At 60.3% G+C, this 18,663-nt stretch overlaps 2 protein-coding genes and 1 long non-coding RNA gene across 10 annotated transcripts; 1 reads left to right on the top strand and 2 right to left on the bottom strand.

Moving 5' to 3' along the window:
- Window positions 1–224: 224 nt before the first annotated feature.
- Window positions 225–7,563, bottom strand: RAB1B (RAB1B, member RAS oncogene family). Its single transcript, XM_061407042.1, has 6 exons — window positions 7,432–7,563; window positions 5,609–5,681; window positions 5,225–5,320; window positions 5,018–5,113; window positions 1,811–1,942; window positions 225–1,673 (listed from the first exon to the last, which is right to left on the bottom strand). The coding sequence occupies exons 1-6, from the start codon at window positions 7,443–7,445 to the stop codon at window positions 1,479–1,481; spliced, it is 606 nt and encodes a 201-aa protein (XP_061263026.1). The 5' UTR covers window positions 7,446–7,563; the 3' UTR covers window positions 225–1,478.
- Window positions 7,564–8,250: 687 nt separating this feature from the next.
- On the bottom strand, window positions 8,251–18,099 carry KLC2 (kinesin light chain 2). Of its 8 annotated transcripts, none has more exons than XM_061407032.1 (16): window positions 18,005–18,099; window positions 16,863–17,151; window positions 14,143–14,373; window positions 13,925–13,994; window positions 13,062–13,284; window positions 12,333–12,420; window positions 12,146–12,247; window positions 11,885–12,058; window positions 11,681–11,780; window positions 10,981–11,030; window positions 10,809–10,876; window positions 10,283–10,391; window positions 10,022–10,180; window positions 9,821–9,945; window positions 9,538–9,601; window positions 8,251–9,225 (listed from the first exon to the last, which is right to left on the bottom strand). In XM_061407032.1, the coding sequence occupies exons 2-16, from the start codon at window positions 17,088–17,090 to the stop codon at window positions 9,142–9,144; spliced, it is 1,875 nt and encodes a 624-aa protein (XP_061263016.1). In that variant the 5' UTR covers window positions 17,091–17,151; window positions 18,005–18,099; the 3' UTR covers window positions 8,251–9,141. The 8 variants fall into 8 exon arrangements, with proteins under 8 accessions (XP_061263016.1, XP_061263017.1, XP_061263021.1 ...); XM_061407033.1 differs by having other exon boundaries at window positions 16,863–17,101; XM_061407037.1 differs by having other exon boundaries at window positions 9,544–9,601; window positions 18,005–18,098.
- On the top strand, window positions 14,373–16,618 carry LOC133241489 (uncharacterized). The gene is made up of 2 exons (XR_009734606.1): window positions 14,373–14,491; window positions 15,468–16,618. It is a non-coding gene; the product is annotated as an uncharacterized LOC133241489 (long non-coding RNA).
- Window positions 18,100–18,663: the final 564 nt, after the last annotated feature.

The following is an 18,663-nucleotide window of genomic DNA, read 5'->3' as shown; positions in this document are numbered from 1 at the left end:
GGCCGCTGCCTCCCTCCCTGCCGGAACCGTGCTGGGCCCGTGGGGACAGCCCACAGCAGGACAAACAGGCAGCTCTCCGATCTCCAGGAACTGGGTCAAGGACTTCCAACAGCAACCCTAGGACACACAGCCTGAGCCAGGACCCCCTGTGAAGCCCAGGGCTCCAGTTCCATCCCTCCACCCCAGGGCGGCCCCCACCACAGACCACACTCACAGACCACAACTTCCTTGCAAAAACCCTCGGCTCACCCGAGGGCCAATGGAAATTTATTTATTTATTTTTTGTCCTTTCGTCTTTCCCCAAGTGGCTTTTCCTTGCAAAATGCCTGACATGACACCAGAGGGGGAACCTGGGAGTGGGGGGGGGGGGCAGCCCAAGGGGCAGCCCAGGGACTTAAATACAAGCTGGAGGGCAGGGCACAGGTTGGACAGGCGAGAGACAGCACAAGGGACATGGCTTCTCAGGTAGAGACCAAAGGTTTGTCTTTCTGCAGAAGCAGCTGTGTCAGAGGGCGGAGGAATCCTGGGCGAGAGGGAAGAAGTGGAGAGGCCCCCCAACCCTGGGTGGCACCCACATTCCCAGAGAAGTAGCGACAGAGGGTAAGGATCCGCCCTCACAGGCTCCAAGGGACGGATGGGGGGCGAATAAGCCAGACGTGCTGCCTCAGGGGAAGGAGGCTGTGCTGGCAGAGAGAGGGTTAAGGCTCGTGCCCAGCCTCTGGCTCGGTGGGCCTTCCGCCTCCGCCTGCCTTGGGGACAAAGGGGCACGGTGAGCAGGCAGCACACGGGCCTGGCTCTGGCAGGGCAGGGGGCGGCAGGAGCAGGCTCCCTCTGGGCTCAAGACACAGGCCCAGTGCAGCTGCCCGCCCACCTGCCCTAGATGTGCTCATACCCCACCGCAGGTGGACGGCTGGAGCTCTGAGTGCGGGAGGGGCGGGGGGCTGGGGAGAGGAGGCAGCTGGGCCCCTGTGGTCCCCACGCCCGTCCTGAGGTCCAGCCCAGGGCCCTGGATCCCAGGGCCCTGGATCCCCTGTTCCTATTCCTGGCCCCAGGTGCTGACTGCAGCCAGGGGCAGTAGAGGCCAGGGAGGCCCTCAGCTCTTGGGGAAGTGGGGCGGGTACAGGGGGAGCAGGAAGAAGAGTCAGGAGAGAGACCCACTGCAGCATACGTGGGGGGCGGGGAGACAGACAGACAGAGGAGCCCTCATCCCAAAGGTGTGTGGTGGGGTATCTTTTAAAGTCCCCTAGAGGCAGCAGCAGAGCAAGCCCGCACCCCCACCCCAGCCACAGGTCCTGGGTGTCCTCCCTGGGGGGGCCGGGGCTCAGGGCAGCAGGCAGATGGGCCAGAGGGAGATTGGGAGCCCAGGACACCCCCAAAGCCACAGATTCAAATGCCCCGGAGAGGGAGGCCCCTCCTGCCCCCTCCAGGGGCATCATCTGGAGAAGGTGCCCCCTCCTGTCCCACCCCATGAACCCCTCCTAGCAACAGCCACCACCAGCCTGCTTCACCGGGGTGCTGTCGATCTTGAGGTTGGGCCGCTCACCCCCCGAGGCTGCCCCGGGCCCCATCCGCTTTTTGATCTCGGCAGCCATGGTCATGAACGCCTGCTCGACGTTGGTAGCGTTCTTGGCACTCGTCTCCAGGAAGGGGATGCCCAGAGAGTCTGCAAACTCCTGATGTGGGGAGAGAAGGAGAGAGGAGGTGAGCGGTGGCAGAACCCGGCCCCCTCACCGTGGTGCGCCCAGCAGCCCGGCCCCGCCTGCTCACCTTGGCGGTGGTGTGCCCGGTGGCCTGGCCCTAGCCCGCTCACCTTGGCAGTGGTGTTGTCCACCACCTTCTTGGTGGTAAGGTCGCTCTTGTTGCCCACCAGCAGCTTATTGACATTCTCACTGGCGTAGCGGTCAATCTCCTGGAGCCACTGCTTCACGTTGGCGTAGGATTCCTAGAGGAACCAGATCAAAAGGTATTTTGATCCCAACTGCTACCCCTACCCCAGGCCTGGAGAACAGGGGCCTTGAAGGGAATGTGGGTGTCCTGAGCTCCCAAGAGGCAGGCGTGCTGGGCTCAGAAAGCCAGAGGAAGCCCCATGAGGCTTAGCTCTCCTGCCTGCCCAACTCTGAGACCCCAAAAGCCAGGGCCAGAGAGGCCCAGCTTCTCCTAACAGCCCCAACACCTAAACGGTTTAGGCCGAGGGCCAGCCAGCTCCTCCTGCAGCTGCTCGTGTCTCCCTAAGATGCAGAAAAGGCCTAACCACACGTGGGGAGCACATGGCATCAGAAGAAAGGCCAGAAGGAAGACAGAAGCAAAGGCTAATAGGTGAGCAAGAGTCACACAGTGGCCTTAAAATCCCATTCAGGCTGCAAACCTGGGAGCCCAGCGGCAGGTGGAGGACCCTCCCAGAGGAGGCCCTGGCCTAAGAGGGAGACAGGGATCCTGGGAGCGGGGCATAACGTGCGTCCTACTTCTGGCACCAACAGCCTCCTCACTCAGCCCGGCTCTCCCGGCAGCCTGCCATGCCCCACCCCCCACTCCTGGCACGCCGACAAAGGACAGAACTTTTAGGAACAGGCTTGAGCTAGAGCCGCTTTCCCTTCTTAGGAGCCAGAGGTCTGATGATACCACACTGGGTTCAGACGTACACCTCCTGCCACATCCCAGGCTGGGCCCTGGGTTCAAATAATGGAACCATGCCTGGGCCCAGCCCTAAAGCACTCAGGGGACAGTGGGGGACCAGACTAGGACACACGCAAGGGCAAGACAGGGTGGCCAGCACTGTAGGGAGAGGAGGCAGGAGCTGGTGGGACTCCAGGACTATCTCAGCTCGGGGAGGTTACAGCTGACCTGTGCCTGGAGGGGTGAACTACCCCCATATGGGTGCTGGTGGGGGGACGGGGGAAGGTGCGGGGCGGGGGGAGAGGCAACACGGGAGGGGTGTGGCATCTTTGGGGGGAGGGGAAAGCTGAAAATTGCTGGGACTCAAGCCCTGGGCAGGGAAGCAGAGGAAGAGGAGGCAGGCCCAAGCGGGGAGGGTCCTGGCCTGGCTGAATCTTGGACAACCAGGAGCCAGTGGAGGTTTCCTCAGGAAGGGGGCAGCAGGAGCACACCGGGCTCTGGGAAGACAGTCCTGGAAGGAGTGCAGAGGCCGGATCAGACTGGCAAGAAGACGGAGACCCACTGGGGGATGGCTGGGATGAGCCAGGCAATGAGGCAGGCGAGAGCACAGGATTTAGTGAGACGATCGTGGGCTTAGCCTCACCTCTGCCATTTACTGTATGACCCTAGATATGTCACCTGATCTCTCTGAACCTCAGTTTCCTCACTTCAATAAAACAGTACCTCCCGGTGGGGCTGTTGTGAGCGTGAGATAATGAATGCAGGCCTGTCTCATAACAAGTGCTTAATTAGCAAGAGCTGCTATTATCCTCATCACTGCTATTATTATGAGGGGACAAATTTGAGAGACGATAGGGGAGAACAGAGGGGCCTGGTGACTGCTGGGATGGGGGAGGGAAGAGTTTTCTGGTTAGGCCAACAGGGTTGCTGTTATAAAGATGAGGATGCAGGAGCCGATTCAGGAACAGAGTTAGACCAGCACAGGATACGATAGGTTTTGCAGACCATCCAGAGCTCTGTGGGGGGCCCAGAGGCAGGCTAGGGGCAGGCAAGGATGTGCTGGTAAGCAAAGAACCCTGGCTTCACAAACACCGGCTTTGCCTTCCCTGTCTGTGAAACCACGGGCGAGTAACTCAACGTATCTCCAAGCCTGTTTCCTCATCTGGAAAGCAGGGACCCCACCATTTAGTTCACTGGGTAAAACTGAAGGTGAGAATTAACACAGACAGTGCCAGCACAGTGCAGGACAGAGGAGGAGGTCCACAGTGAGGGCGTTTCGTTGCAGTAAACACAAAACAAAAGCCAAACCACAAGGCGGTCAGCATTGTGCAGGGGGGTCAGGAGGCTGGGGGCCGTAGGGAAGCACAAAATCTGGGGTGTGGGGGAGCAGTACCGGAGGGATCGGTAAAGTCACTGAAAAGAGAATCTAGGGCGGCAAGAGGTGGGAGAGCTGGAGACAGTCATTTTTTCAAGGAGAGGGAAGAGAACACAGTTAAAAGCCACGAGAGGTCAATCGTGGCAAAAACTGAAATGAGGTCACAGCATTTGGCAGTTAGAGGTCCATCGTGACCTCCGCCTGAGTGGAGCGCAGTTCACCCACAGCCTGTTGGCCAGGAGGCAGCACGAGTCCCTGGCGAGCTGCAGTCCAGCTGCCCCTTGGAGCAGGGACTCCTCCTGGCCTGGGGTTGATGTAAGTGTCTCCATGTCCCCAGGGCCTGACCCCCGTTAAGCAACAAAGTTTAAAAACAACAAAACTGGTAGAATCAGTAGGCACGGGCTTTCAGGCTCTGCCACTTGAGCAGCTACAGGGCCTAAGAAAGTCTTAGCACCCCGACCCATTTCTTCATCTGTGAAATGGGAATATAATCCAGACCTCTTTGGAATGATATGAGCATCAAAGGGCTGTGACAGAACCTGTGAACTGTAAGGCATGGCAGGACTGCTTCTCGCTGTTAACATCACCACTGCTGCTGCTGACATGTGACTCAAGTTGCCACAGCAGACTCTGGGCTCCCAGAACTCTGCTTGCACGGGGCCCAGAGCGCACAGCTCCTTTACTTCCTTGTGTAAGCCCCTCCCACTGCTTCGCCACAGGGTCTTTGCCCAGGAGGCCATTTGCCCAGCACAGCAACCAATCAGCTGACTAACCCACCAAACAGAGGTGCCCGGAAGGTCTAGAATAAGGTTTGACAGGGAGGTGAGGCCTGGTTCTGCCAAGGCCCTGCAGCAGGGCCTGCCTGGGGAGGATCCATTTCTGCAGTTATTTGCCTCCTTGTGAAATAAGTCCAGGAACAGTCTCCTTTCCGGGCAGCATGAGGAAGAGAGGACGGGAACAGTAAAAAGAAGCAAAAGCCAAAGACCCGAGGCTGAGGAGGCAAAGGGGGGACAGTGAGCCCTGGACTACCTGGTCTGTGACGTCGTATACCACGATGATGCCGTGAGCCCCCCGGTAGTAGCTGGAAGTGATGGTCCGGAACCGTTCCTGACCAGCTGTGTCCCACTACAAGACAGTCGGAGAGTGGGCAGGTCAGCCCTGGGCTCCGCGCCTAGAGCCCCTCCCCTCTGAAGGCAGATGCCTCTGCACCGGGGCTCTGGGAGCAGCCACACTCACGATCTGAAGTTTGATGGTTTTGCCGTCCAGCTCAATGGTTCGGATCTTGAAGTCCACCCCGATGGTGCTGATGTAGCTCTCTGTGTATGTGTCATCCTGGAAGACCGGGGGCCAGGGAGATGGCCTGAGCAGACAGGTCTGAGGCCCATCTGGAAAACCTCCCTCTGGTTCCCTGCCCCACCTGAGTGCCTCACTGCTGAGCCCCAGTTCTCACACCCCAACCTGCCAGCCCTATGCCCTTGCTCAGTCAGATATGTTTCGGGCAGGTCCTGCCACTTCATCCCTGGTCTCCTGAGTCTTGCAACCACTCTTCTCTGTTGCCCCACCTCCCTCAGGCCACCAGCCAGGACCCTAGATGGATGGTATGGGAAGCTTCTTACTCACAGCAAACCGTAGGAGCAGGCATGACTTGCCCACGCCCGAGTCACCAATCAAAAGCAGCTTAAACAGGTAGTCACTGGAGAGAAAGGATGGGAAGATGTGAAGGACGGCAGGGAGCCCGCCTGCCATCACCCTGAAGTCACAACTACAGCATTCTCCCACACCACGAAGTGTGCCTCAGATTAGGGTAGTGAGGCACTCACAAGACCCTCCTGCAAGTCCCGGGCTGGGGAGGGCTGACCACACCCCATAACACAGCTGGCCCAAAGGGAAACATCTGAATTTCCACTTTACAGAGAAGAAAACAGAAGCACAGAAAGGAACGTGACTTGCCAAGGATCACAATCAGTCAGGTGACAGAGTTGGGTATCCCAGCCTGGTTCCTGATAGACTCCATGGTTTCGAGTCCAGTAGGGAAACCCTACTGCACTGCCCTGGGCCTGTACCTGACTGGGCAGCAGAGGCCCTAGAAGTGGAGGCCAGGGCCCAGCCTAGAACTTATGAACTGAATTTCTATGTAAAGAGCCTGGTGTGAAGCCTCTAAGAAGAGAGGATCAGCAAGTGGCAATGATGGTTAGGTAGCATCTCTGACTCAATGGACATGAATCTGAGCAAACTCCTGGAGACAGTTAAGGACAGGGAAGCCTGGTGTGCCGCAGTCCATGGGGTCACAAAGAACTGGACACGACTCATAACTGAACAACAAAACGTATCAAGTTTACACTGGTGCCTGGCCCTGTGCTTCAAACTCATCATCTCATTTACACTTTACAACAGTCCACTGAAGTGAGTGCTTTTATTTCCAACTAATGAGGAAACCACACACCAGAGAACGGAAGCAACTTGCCCTAACTCACACAGCTGTTAACTTTAATACTGGAAACCAGGTTCAGACTCCAAAGTCTCGTTGAAAGCCTGTTGGTACCCTTCTCTGTTTCCCCTTATGATCCAGCTCAGAGCTTCACCCTTCCCCAAGGAAATGTGAAGTCTGGATCTGGAGAACAAAAAGGAAGTAGCAGAAGAGGAAGAAGATAATCGACACTTGGTGAAAGCTGTCAGTGAGAAGTCGAGGCAGAAACGCGGGCCACCTACCCGTAGGGGGAGTGACCAAGAAGTGAGGAGAGTTTGAGGAACAAAAAGAATCCCACTGGAAGGGTGGAAGCAAATGCCACATTCGTGTAAACTTCATCCGCAGGGTGACGGCGACGGGAAGGGGTGTGACAGTGGCGCCGGGGCTTGCGCAAAGGTGAGGGGAGGGCGGGAGGGGACCGGCCGCCGGGGGCGACCCGGCACGTTGATCCAGCAGCCCGGATGGGAGAGCCTGCGTGCGAGTTACCCAGAGGGCCAGCCTCCAGGAACCGGATTCCGGGAGGACCGGAGAGCAGAAAGTACCGCCCGACCTAAACGGCCCAAGTCTGGACCGAGACCAGAAACGCTGGTGACTGGCTCCACTATCAGGACTGTCGTCAGCTCCCCGATCTCCACTCTAAGGCAGCAGGTGGGGAAACTGAGGCCTAGAAAGAGCGGGGCTGCAGGGTCACCTGACCGACAAGGCCTGGTGGTGCCGGTGCCTCGGGCTCCAAGTGGTGCCCCTCGGGGTCGCAGTCTCCAGGCCCGTGTGCTAGAACTCGGGGTGTCGAGTCAGGGTCCTGGGGCCCCCGGGGGAGGGGCAGGACCCGGATGTGAGGGGGGGAGGTCAGCGGAAGAGGGGACCCGGATGTGGGGGCGCCGCGCAGCCCTGACCCGGGCCGGACAACCCCGGTAAGCGTACAGTCCCGTACTCGGGATCGAGGCTGCGCCGCACGGCGCGGGCGGGGCGCACTCACTATTCGGGGTTCATGGCGGCGGCGGCGGCCCGCTCGGTCGCTCCCAGTCGGCTCTGCTCCGCCTCCCGTTCCAAGATGGTGGCCGCTCCGCCCCAGAGACCCCGCCCGCGACGCGCAGGCGCAAACGTTCCCGACTGGGGCCTCGACGCATTGCTTCTCGGAACTTGTAGTCCCCGTACGTTGTCCAGCTCACTCCCGCCGCGCAGGCGTAGACCGGAGAGCCCGAATCTCCTAGCCCACGCCCCCCCATCGCCGCGCAGTGCCTTCTGGAGCTTGTAGTTCGCTTCCCAGACGCACCTGGGCTTAAGGACCGCGCTCTGCAGCCTCACCGCGTCCCGGCGTTGGGATGCTCAGTTTAGTGCTGGGATTGGCGTTTCACGTCTGACAGAGGCATTCATCCTTACACTCCCCGCTTCCGGGAATATTAGTAAAAGTTCACTTATCAAGGGTTTTTGGTTAGGCACTTCTAACTCCCAGCCACAACCCCAGGAAGAAGGTATCACCCACATTTTATAGGTGAAAAAAATCGAGTCTCAGTAATTCGGCCAAGGTCAAATAGCTTGGTCAGGGATAAAACTCAATCAAAATCCATGATCTATAGAATCTCAGAGATGAAGGCTGCTAGAAAAAACTCCTGAATCTGTGGGGCCCCCAAACAATTCCGGGATAGGAGAAGCTTACTGGGCTCCAGCTGCGCGGAACCAGATGTGAACCACACACACACTCTCTCTCATACTCGCAGCCTCTCCCGACCCCACTCCCAACCTAGAGTCGTAGAGGCACTAGGAGCTCTCGGTCTTCGCCCAAAACAAGCCCGGCTCAGAGTCAAACCGTCTTTATTTCTACAGCAACATTTGAAAATAGAGAGCGACCGCCTCACTTCCCAACTGGGGCAGCCCCTCCTGCCACGGGGGGCCATCACTGCCCCTCGCAAGAAGCTGCAGACGCGGGAGGAGGCCTGGTAGGATGGCTCTGTGGGCGGCGCCCGGGGCGGGGTCAGGCCGAGCCTGGGCGGGGCGGGCGGGGCAGTGCATAAGACCCGGCTGCAGGGCAGGGCCCGGCGGGGAGAGGACGGGTATGGGCCAGGCTTTCCGTCCTGGACACGGGGCGATGGCGGGTCCGGGCGCACCCCTTGGAGGCCGGGAGGAACGCGAGAAGGCCCAGGGAACCCTTTGGGGAGGCGCCGCCCCTGAGATGTGGAGCCAGGGAGATACCACCGCGCGGAATGGGGGTGATTAAGGCCTGGGCGGTACCACTAGAGAAGGGTGGGGTGAGGGGAGGCTGGACAGTACCAAGGACGGAGGGGAGGGGTGCGGCCAATAACTTATTTCTCTATATACAGAAGCAACGGCCGGGGGAGGGCTGGGTGCTGAAGGGACCGCAGGTGCTTAGTGTTCTTGGATCGCGGGTCTGCGGAGAGCGGGCCACCGAGTCTCTCTACCTAGGAGACCCTGCCCAACCCCTCTGCTGGCCCTGAACCTAGGGAAGAGGGGCCCTGCTGGAAGGAATAAATAAGGGGGAGAGCTGGAGCGGGCGGGCCCAGCCTCCAGGGCTCAGGCTAAGATGATAAAGGGAGAAGGTTACCCTGAGATTGAACAGAAAAGATAGGGGTCCTTGGAAGAGACAGGAGGGCAAGCAGCAGGCCCATGCGCAGGGCTGGGGTGGGGACAGTGCCGGTGGAGGCTCTGGCGAACGGCTGCCCCTTCAGGATTAGCCCACGAGGGAGTTTCGTCGGGAGAGGTCCATGGAGCTGGAGCTGAGGGTGCGGCTGTCAGAGAGGCCTGTGCCTCCAGACTGTGGGCAGAGGGGCAGGGGGCTCAGCCTTTGCTGCTGCCGGTCTGTGCTTCCCTGGCCACAGGGGCCCTGACAGCCAGAGCCCCTGGTGCCCTGACACTCCCACCCACCTCCACAGTCACTGTGTTTGCCGCCGGCCGCTCATAGGCAGCACCCAGCTTTCCCTCACGTTTCCCCCGGGTCCAGCCAGGCCTGGGATGAAGACAAGACCGGAAGTGTTGCCGGATGAACAGACAGGCTTGAGCAGCTTGGCAGGTACTCATGCAGGCCCGAGGCTGGGGCCTCAGCTGCCGGGTGCTGACCACTACCTACCCGTACCTGGACTGGCTCTTCCACACTCTTGTTGAGAAAGTTGAGGGAACTGGCCCGCTTCATCCTGAGGGGAAAGGCCAGTCAGGATTTGCCCACGGAGGAACTCAGGGAGGACGGGGAAGGGTCAGGTTGGGGTTGGGGAGGTAGGCTTGTGGAAGGCAGACTGATGGGGGGATGGGATGGGGCTTGAGTGAGACAGAGTTCACCCTGGGTCCAGGGTTCAGCTGGGGTTGGTAGGTTGTTGGGTGGGTTCTTGAGAGATTCACCGGGGTGGGGGGCTCACCTGGGGTTTGGGGGCTCCTGGGGGCCACCCCCCTGCAGCTTCTTCACCAGCATCTCACTGCTGCGCCTCAGGGCATCCCGAAGCTTCCCGAAGGAGCCGCTGCGCCGCAAGGAGCCGCTGCCATCCTGCGGGGAGGCCGACGGGTTCGTCTCTGCCTCACCGGCTACACAGCCCCCTGGGCCAGCCAGCTGCTGGACTCACCCCGCTCCACTCGGCGGCAGGCCCCGCCTCCTCGAGGTCAGCCTCAGACCGAGGCCCCACACCCCCGGGCACCTCTCGGCTACCACGGCGGTCTCCGCGCCCGCTGCCACCGTCCTTCAGGAGCTCCACCACCTTGGTCTGGCTTGCGGGGTCCAGGCCCTGAGCAGGTGCAGGGTGTATCAGGCGAGCAAGGGGCCCCGATCGGATTACACATTGGGCCACGCGGGCCCCTGCCCACACCCCTCGTGCCTGTCGCCCTACCTGCTTGCGGCTGCGGCTGGCACAGTCCTCCAGCGTGTGTGCGGCTTCCAGTTTGCCCTGGCGCCGGTACAGGGCCCCCAAGCTGCGCAGGGTGGTGTTGACCGTGGGGCTGCGGACGGGGAGCAGGGCAGTCTCTGACTCTGTGCACCCAGGAATCAGGGCCCACCCTGACACCCAGCCCCGCTGGCCCTGAGGAGCCTCTGGCCAACCAAAATGGAGCCCCTCTGGCGGGCGGGGCCCTGGTCAAGGTCCACCTAGGTTCACCTCTTTCTTGGGGGATCCCCTCAGGGCCCTAAGTGGGATGTCGCCCCCCAGGACTGAAAGCTGGGAACCCCGGGAGTGAGATCATAAGGTTTTCCCTGGAGGACAGAACCTTTCTGGGACAGGTGGGCTGTGACCTGGGCCTCGAAAGACAAGCTGACAGAGAGGAAGTGTGTGTTCCGAGGCTGAGCAGTATGGCATGTGGAGCCTGGCCTCGGCGCGCACCCACGATGCCGCACCCCTCCCGCCTCTCTGCACTCCTCACCTGTCTACTTTACAGGCCTTGTACCAGCTGCCATATTCCCCATAGGGGGTGCTGTCCCGGCGCTTATCCTGGGGGAAGAGATACACGGGAGGTGGGAGAAGGGCCCCCGGCATGCTCCCCACCTCGCCCTCTCTCCACGGATACCCGCCCCGGCCCTGCCCCATGGGGCTACCTTGCTCTCCTCCCGCTCCTCTGCGTGCATCCAGATGGGCTTGTTGTCCCCTGCAGGGGGAGAGGGGGCTGTCACAGCCTCTCATGTAGGCCTCTCCTGGGTGGACTGGACACAGGACTGGGGTTTTGGGTGGGGGGGTCAGGGGCACTTGAGAAGGACCAGGGTTGGCCTTTGTTAGATGAATGAACAGACAAGAAACAGACCCAAACATGACCGACCCTCTCCTGGAGTAGAGGAGTCTGGCCCAGGCCTGTGCTTGAGGAGCGTATGCCTGGGGGTCTCGGTGAGCAGACCCTTGCAGACTTCAGGACCCTGGCCCGAGATGGTGCTAGGCCCGAGCAATGGGCCGGGCTGAGGGGTCCGAGAGCAGGAAGTGATTGACCATCAAGGGCCAGGAAGGTGGCTTCGCAGAGGGGGAGACATTTGGGCCAGGCCCTCCCACTGAGCATGTGTTGCCCAGTAGAGCAAGGGGGAGAGGCTCAAAGCTGAGGGCACAGGTGTGCACAGTGCACAGTGAAGGCATTGCACGGATCCAGCCTCCTGGAGGCCGTGCGAGGGGGGATGTGTGCTCATGTGTGCGCACACATGGCTGTGGACCAGCCAGACCCCTGGCGCAAGGCCTGCCCGGCCAAGGTGTTTGCCATGGATGCTGGTGGCTGAGCCGGCCTGCACTGGGTGAGCCCCCGGCAGCCCTGCTCACCGCTGACAGAGCCGAACTCCTTCTCGTGAGCGCGGGTGAGGATCTCCTTGTACAGGGCCTCCGCATCCTGGTACTTGCCCTGCTTCAGGTAGCAGGAGGCCTGGAGGGGCAGGGCCCAGAGGTGAGCAGGATGGAAGGAACTGAGTTTTTTCCCCTCCTCCCGCCCCTCCGCCCCCCTCCTCCCGCCCCTCCGGCCCAGGACACCAGGTTGTTCTTGGTCTTGGCCACATTGGGGTCGTCAGGCCCAAGGCGTGTGGCATAGATCTCCAGCGCCCGCCGGTAGTAGTATTCCACCTCCTCGGCTTTGCCCTGGTTCTGGCACAGCAGGGCCAGGTTGCTCAGCTGCTTGGCCACGTCTGGATGAAACTTGCCCAGTACCTGGGACCAGAGGAGCCAGTGGCTGGGCTCGGGGCTGGCCTAGGGGCCCCCAGCCCACCTGGCCGGCCCTGCCCTGCCTGCTCCCACCTTCTCCCGGATCTCCAGTGCCCGCTTGCACAGAGGCTCAGCCTCCTTGTACTTGCCCCGCTTGCCATACAGGACCGCCAGATTATTCAGTGTCGCAGCCACCTAGAGGGGGGAGAACGGAGGCTCTGCACCTGGGCCCTGCTGGGACCTGGGAGCTTCAGGGGGGCGGGGAGGAAGCCTCACTCACAGCTGGGTGGTCCTTGCCCAGAGTCTTCTCGCGGATGGCCAGGGCATCATTGAGCAGGTGGGCAGCCTCCTTGTACTTGTTCTGGTCCCTAGGGACAGGTGCGAGCTGACGAATGTGTCCTCCAGCCCACAGCCCTCCTCCTAGTGGTCCCAGATCCCTGGGGTCACTCCTTCTGCCTGTTCTGATGAGTGAGCACGATGCGGGTATGACCCAGGGCCCTGGGAAACGTGGTCAGCCCCTGCCCTCTGGCTTGGGGGGCTCTGCGCAGAAGCACAAGCAGTGCTGGGGTATGAGCCAGAGTCCCCCCATGTCCCGCCCTCACTGCCTCGTGCCCAGTGTTCCTTATGGTCTATTCCCCAGGGCCTCTGCTCCTGCTGCTCTTTCTGCCAACAAAACCTTCTCCAATCCCCTCACGTTTTGGGCACACTCAACTTTCACCAGAGACCCTCTTCAAGCCTCGGTGTTGGAGAGGCTGTGCCCCTGGCATGCTCGTGTGTTGCACCCCCCCAGTTATGTCCAAGCCTGTTTCCCACACTAGACTGAGGCACGTTCACGTGTGTAGCTCAGGCCCTGCTGTGGGCTCAGCCCTTTCTGGGGACAAGATCCTTCTGTCTGTCACCCAGCTAGCTGCCTGGTGGAGCCCGAGTCCTGGCCCACTGCAGGCACCGGGGCTTTGTCATCCCCAGGAAGAGCGCTCCCACAAGTGACCGTGGTCGGTGGGGGCCTCACCGGTAGACCAGCGCCAGGATGTTCAGCATGGTGGCCACGTCCGGGTGGTCGTGGCCCGACGTCTTCTCCAGGTCCTCCAGGGCCTGCTTGCAGAGGGGCACGGCCACCTCATAACGGCCCTGGGAGGCGTACTGGATCACCAGGTTGTGCAGGGTGCGCAGCCGGGCCGGAATCTCATAGCCCCCGTGCTGGGCGGCCACATCGCCTCCTCCAGGGCTGGGGGCTGCAAAGCCAAGGTGGGGAGGTCAGATGTACTAACTACCCCCTGAACTGGGGGGTAGCTTTGACTGATCTCACGCGTGGCCCTGGGCAAGTCACTAACTGTCACTCTCTCTCACTTTCCCCATCTATAGAGTGGGTCTAGTCACGCCACAGAAAGAGAGGGTGGAGGCCCAGTTCCAGTACTTCAAGCTATGTGGCTCAGAGAAAGCCGCCTAGCCCCCGAGTGGAGCGTCCGCTCCTCATCGGCAGAAGGGAGGCTCTGATTGGCAAGGCCAGCACTGGCCTGGGGCTGCAGCCTGGGATTCAGTGCTGCGAGTGCGTCCTCCTTTAACCCTTGGGGGAGGCTCAGAGAAGAAAAGAAACTCTACCAGCGGTCACAGAACAAAGAGTGCAAGTCAGGGTTCGAACCCGGGCCGGGCGGCTCCAGGGCTCTGAATTGTGATGCCTGCTTCTCATGGAACTTGAGGGGATGAGAGAAGCAACAGGTAAAGCCAGCCTTTTAAGGCTCATCCTGGGATGTTATGATCAGAAACGAGGCAGGGAAGCACCTGGCGGTCACCCAGACCTTGTTTCCTGTGACCTCTGGGTCCCAGGGACTGGTTCACCCAGCCTTCCTTTCCCACCCCCAGAGCCAGCCGCACCTGGGTTCTGCTCCTCCTCGCTGGGGAACAGGTCATCCAGAGAGTCTTTGGGGACGTCCCCCTTGTCCTCCTGGGGAGGGAGACAGGATGAGCGTCAGGGAAGGTGGGCAGCCCAGGGGTCAGCGGGCTGGGTGGGAACCGCGCCTGCTCCCTGGCACCTCCCCTGCTCCCGGCCCCGCCCCCCGCAGTGGCCTTGCAGTGGCCATGCCAGGGCTCACGTGGGGTGGGGTGTCCTCATCCAACTTGCGGATCTGGCTCATGAACAGCAAGTGCTGCTTCTCCTCCTCGAGCTGGGCCACGGCCTGCTCGCTGCGCTGCAGCTTCTGCTGCGTCCCCGCCAGCTCCTCGCGCAGCCACTGGTTCTCCTGCACCAAGCGCCGCACCTGGGCCCGCAGCTTCTGCTTCTCCGACTCCACGGCCCCCAGGTGGCTCGAGAGTGCCAAGATCACCTGTGGCAGACATCCAGGATGGAGGTCAGAGCCCTGTCCACCCGCCCAACACCCCGTCCAGCCTAGGCCTCCTGGGGCCCAGAGAAGAGCCAGGCCTGGAGGAGCTGCCAGCCTGAGGGTACCAAGTTCTCCCATTGAGGGAGTTTTGCCCCAGGGCCCCAAACAGACCACACACAGCCTTAGATCTGAACCCAGGAGGCTTGGGGATCCCCAGCTCCTTCCTTTTGCAGTAGGGACACCTGGGCTTCCAGGCTGGCTCTGCTAGACTCTGAAAGAACCCATCATCCCCTTTCCTGGGGCCTCCAGCTAGCCCTCTGCATCGATGTACAGTTCCTTGCTGGGTCGTTCTGATCATGAAGAGCACTGACTAGGGTGCTGCCCATTCTCCAAGCTGGCCGCTCTCTTCCTGTCTCTCTGAGGAGTTGTACTCAAGCCCTGTAGCCAGAGCCACTAAACCACTGCCCCTGACCCAGGGCTAGTACTTTTCCAAAGATTCCTGAGAGATGGCTGAAAGGATACCAAGAGACTCCATCCTGACTTCTGCCCAGGGGCCACCTGCAGCTCCCAGGGAGGGAAGGAGTATGTGTCCTAAACCCCTGGTTTCCGGGGGAACCAGAGGGGCAGGGGAGGGGATCCAGGGGCCTCAGCTCCCACCCCTCTCCCCCAACTCCCTGACTCCTTTCCTGAGCTTCCAGGCTCTTCCTGCCTTGAGGCCTTGCTAGGTGCTACCCTTTCTCCATCTTTCATGGTCAGGGTCATTTCTGCAGTGAAGCCTCTTCCCTCTTATGCTCTCAGCCCCAGGAAAGCAGGGTACCTCACCCACCCCCCCACACCATTCTGTCGCCCACCTGTACCTGCCCTGGGAGGGTGCCCCGGTATGTTCATCTCTGTACCTGGCAGTCAACTGGCCAAGGAGTGAATGACCAACACATTGCCCTTCCAGAGGGCTGGAAGTCTAGGACCATGTGCTTTCTAGTTGACGAGCAAACACCCAAGTGACAGGTGTTTTCACAACCACTAGGTGTTTAAAAAAATTCCCTAAACAGCCTGGAAGTATATACAGCAGATGGTGTGATCCTTCTTTTAAAAACAAGGAAACCAAGATGATACCACCTGCGAGGACTCACGGAGCCAGGCAGTGTCTCAGCCAGGATCTGAGTGGGCCAAGACTCTTCCCAAGAGTCTAACTCCTTGTGCACCCCAGTGCCTCCTGGATATCTCCATCTGCATGTCATCCTGGCAGCCCCAGCTCCTCAAGAGGACCCAAACAGAACTCCTGATCCATGCACGCTGACTTCTCCTTTTTTAAAAAAACTAATGTATTTTTATATTTTTATCTCTTGGCTGCTGCACACAGCATGTGGGACCTTAGTTCCGCGACCAGAGATTGAACCCATAACCCCCGGAACTGGGAGTGCAGAATCTTAACCACTGGAACACCAGGGAAGTCCCCCTCCTCCTCTTAATTTGCTCAAACCACAAACCTGGGAGTTGCCCTTCTCCCTCTCCATTAGTCCATCCCCAGGCCCTGCTGGACCTACCTCCAGAACGTCTAGAACTCACCCCCTTCTTACTACCTTCATGGCCACCCCTTTACTCCAAGTCGCCATTTCTCATTTGAATTCCAGTAGTGGCTTCCTAACACCTGCTACCTCCTTCTACCCTGACCCATCCTTGTTCATTCTCCACACCTCAGCCAGAGAGAGTTTTTAAAGCCTAAGCCAGGCTGTGTCCTGTGACTGCTTAAACCCTCCAAAGGCTTCCTGACTTCCTAAGAATAAAACCCAGACTAATAAGGCCCCTGCCTTCTCCATAGACCTCTTCTGCCCCTCTCTCTTTCCTCATGAAGCTCCAGTCAGACAGGTCTTCTCTCAGTTCTCCCACCACGAGATCTTTTCTACCACAGGACCTTTGCACACACAACCTCTCATTCTCCTCCTTTTTCGTTCCGTCACTCAGGTCTTGATTTAAATGTCATTCCTTCAGAAGTGTAGCTTGACCAATAGATAAGACCTCCTGCCATACCTTTTTTTTTTTGAGAATTCACTGTAACATTAATAAATATATGTGTTTCTGACTCTTCTCTTACTAGACTCGGCAGGGATCTTGTCTGTCTTGTTGGACCTGTATCCCTGGCACCTAACACATTTCCTGGCACACAGTAGACACTTGATAACTTACCTGTTAACAAATGAATAAAAGAATAAATGAGGGGAGGGGTCCTTAAGGACTTCCTTTTTGTTTCCCTAGGCCATGCAGTCTCTGCTAGGTAGCAGAGAAGTCAGACGATCATCCTTCCCGGGCCCACGTGCATCTAGGGTTTCCAAAACCCATCCGTTTTTTCAACAGATATCTACCGCATCCTACCATAAGGCTCCAAGGCACTGATTCTTCCTTCCATGCTGATTCTGTTACTACACTGCCAGGATTCCTCTGGAAGGCTCCATCCCTCCCATGACCTCCCTCCTCAGCACCCCGGACCAGCCTACCTGGGCCTCCCCCAGCCCCAGCTCGATGGCCTCCAGGGAACGGCGCAGGAGGACACAGCGCTCCTGTGAGCCCGGCTCTGCCTCACTAGCTTCATGAGCGACCAGGGGAGCAAGAAGGGCACGATGCTCCCCGCGCAGGGTCTCTAGCCCTTGGATGACGGCCTTGGTGCCCAGGACGATCTCATCCTGGCTCAGCTTCTCCTCCCGAGGAAGCACCATCGTGGCCATGGCCGTGCCTCCTGTGAAGGCGAGAGGGCGGGCAGGGGGTGCCGAGCCTGGGGCCACGCCGCTGTCCGCCCCGGATTAGGTAAACACCTAGGGCCCCCCGGACGCCTGGGTCCCCCGGGTGCCCGGTCCCCCAGGTAGCAGCCCGCACCGTGCTCGCGCTCGGCCTACAGGGGGCGCGCTCTGCTCGTCTCGGCCCGGGAGACGCAATGCGGTGCGACCCGCGAGGCTGGACCCGGATTCGGCCCAGACCACTGGCTCAAGGCCGGCTTAGGCAACCCGGTCTCTGGGCTTCCCCGGAGCCTCCCTTAGAACAGAAGGCGCCAGAGCACGATCCTACTGGGATCGTGGGGGGTTTACTTCCGTGCGGAGACACCAGCCCCTCTGAGAGATCCGGTCCCAGCTCCCTCGGGCAGCGCCCCTTCCCCAACAGGCAGGCCGAGCCACAGAGCCCTCCTCCCGGGCAGGCCGACCCTGGGGAAACGCTCCCGCTAAGAAGCTGAGATCGCGGGGTTCCTCGTCCCCTCCCCGCCCCGGCCGCGCCCACGACGACGCCTCCCCATAGGCCGGCATGACATCTTGCGGACCCCTCCCCTGAAACCTCCCGACCCTGGTCATCCAGGACCGCGCCCCCTGCCCGCGGGCCGGCCTGGTCCTCTCACGAGCCGCACCCCAGACGACCCCTCCCCTAAGGCCGACCCCGAGCTCCCTTCCCGCAGCCCGATCGGCCCGCGCGGACCTCAGTCTCCCGCTCGGGCCCGCCTCCCGCTACGGCTCCGGCTCCGGCTCCGGCTCCGGCTCCGGCTCCGGCTCCGGTGCCGCTTCACCCGGACCAGCCGCCGTGAGCGGGTCCCGCCGCCTCCATCCCGCCGGCCTTCCCAGCAGTCCCTGCGCTGCCTTAAAGGTGAAGCCGGTACCTTGGCGGCGTCGGAGGGGGCGAAACACTCCTTTCGGCCGGCAGGCTGCCTTAAAGGAGCACGCCTGCGGGGCCCACTCCAGGCCAGTGGGAGGGGCCCGGGGCGTGGCCGTCGGGGACGGGGCGTGGTCACCGAGGCGTGGGGCGTGGGCTAGCCCGGAGAGTGGGTTCCCCGCCGCCGCCGCCTCCCAAGTACTTGCGGCCTCAGAGTCGTCCGCTGTAACCCGCCCCGAGGCCGCGGGAGTGTGGACTGGCTGGGGAGGATGTGTACCTGAATTTACCTTGTTCTGCGGCCAGAGAGGACGGCGGGAGAAACTGAGGCCCAGGGAGAAGGCCTGGCCTCCTCAGAGTCCAGATCCGGACATTTGACATTTATTGGCTTTGAATGAAGTGAAGTGCCACTCTCTGAGCGCTTACTGCGTGCCGCGCGCTTGGATGCCTTAAGTGCATTTAACGCTTACAAAGACCGAATACAGCGGGCACAGTGTCACAGATAATAATCCTACACTCATTTGTCTCTAATCGGTGGTTAGCTGCTAAGTCGCTTCAGTCGTGTCCAACTCTGTGCTACCCCATAGACGGAAGCCCACCAGGCTCCGCCATCCATGGGATTTTCCAGGCAAGAGTACTAGAGTGGGGTGCCATTGCCTTCTCCAAATC

Source organism: Bos javanicus, chromosome 29, assembly GCF_032452875.1.
Source record: "Bos javanicus breed banteng chromosome 29, ARS-OSU_banteng_1.0, whole genome shotgun sequence".
In the NCBI taxonomy this organism is placed as follows: domain Eukaryota; kingdom Metazoa; phylum Chordata; class Mammalia; order Artiodactyla; family Bovidae; genus Bos; species Bos javanicus.
The sequence above is the reverse complement of the archived record's forward strand: the minus strand, read 5'-3'. Positions and strand labels throughout refer to the sequence as shown.

What these genes read in the sequence shown, in the direction of transcription:
- KLC2 (XM_061407032.1), bottom strand. Translation starts at nt 17,090, where the DNA reads ATGGCCACGATGGTGCTTCCTCGGGAGGAGAAGCTGAGCCAGGATGAG. An exon ending in CACTGGAGATCCGGGAGAAG is followed by an intron (nt 12,059 to 12,145) that starts GTGGGAGCAGGC and finishes CTCTGGTCCCAG; the next exon opens with GTACTGGGCAAGTTTCATCC. An exon ending in AAGGCCTGTAAAGTAGACAG is followed by an intron (nt 10,392 to 10,808) that starts GTGAGGAGTGCA and finishes CCCCGTCCGCAG; the next exon opens with CCCCACGGTCAACACCACCC.
- RAB1B (XM_061407042.1), bottom strand. An exon ending in TATACGACGTCACAGACCAG is followed by an intron (nt 1,943 to 5,017) that starts GTAGTCCAGGGC and finishes TGGTTCCTCTAG; the next exon opens with GAATCCTACGCCAACGTGAA. An exon ending in TGGACAACACCACTGCCAAG is followed by an intron (nt 1,674 to 1,810) that starts GTGAGCGGGCTA and finishes TCCCCACATCAG; the next exon opens with GAGTTTGCAGACTCTCTGGG.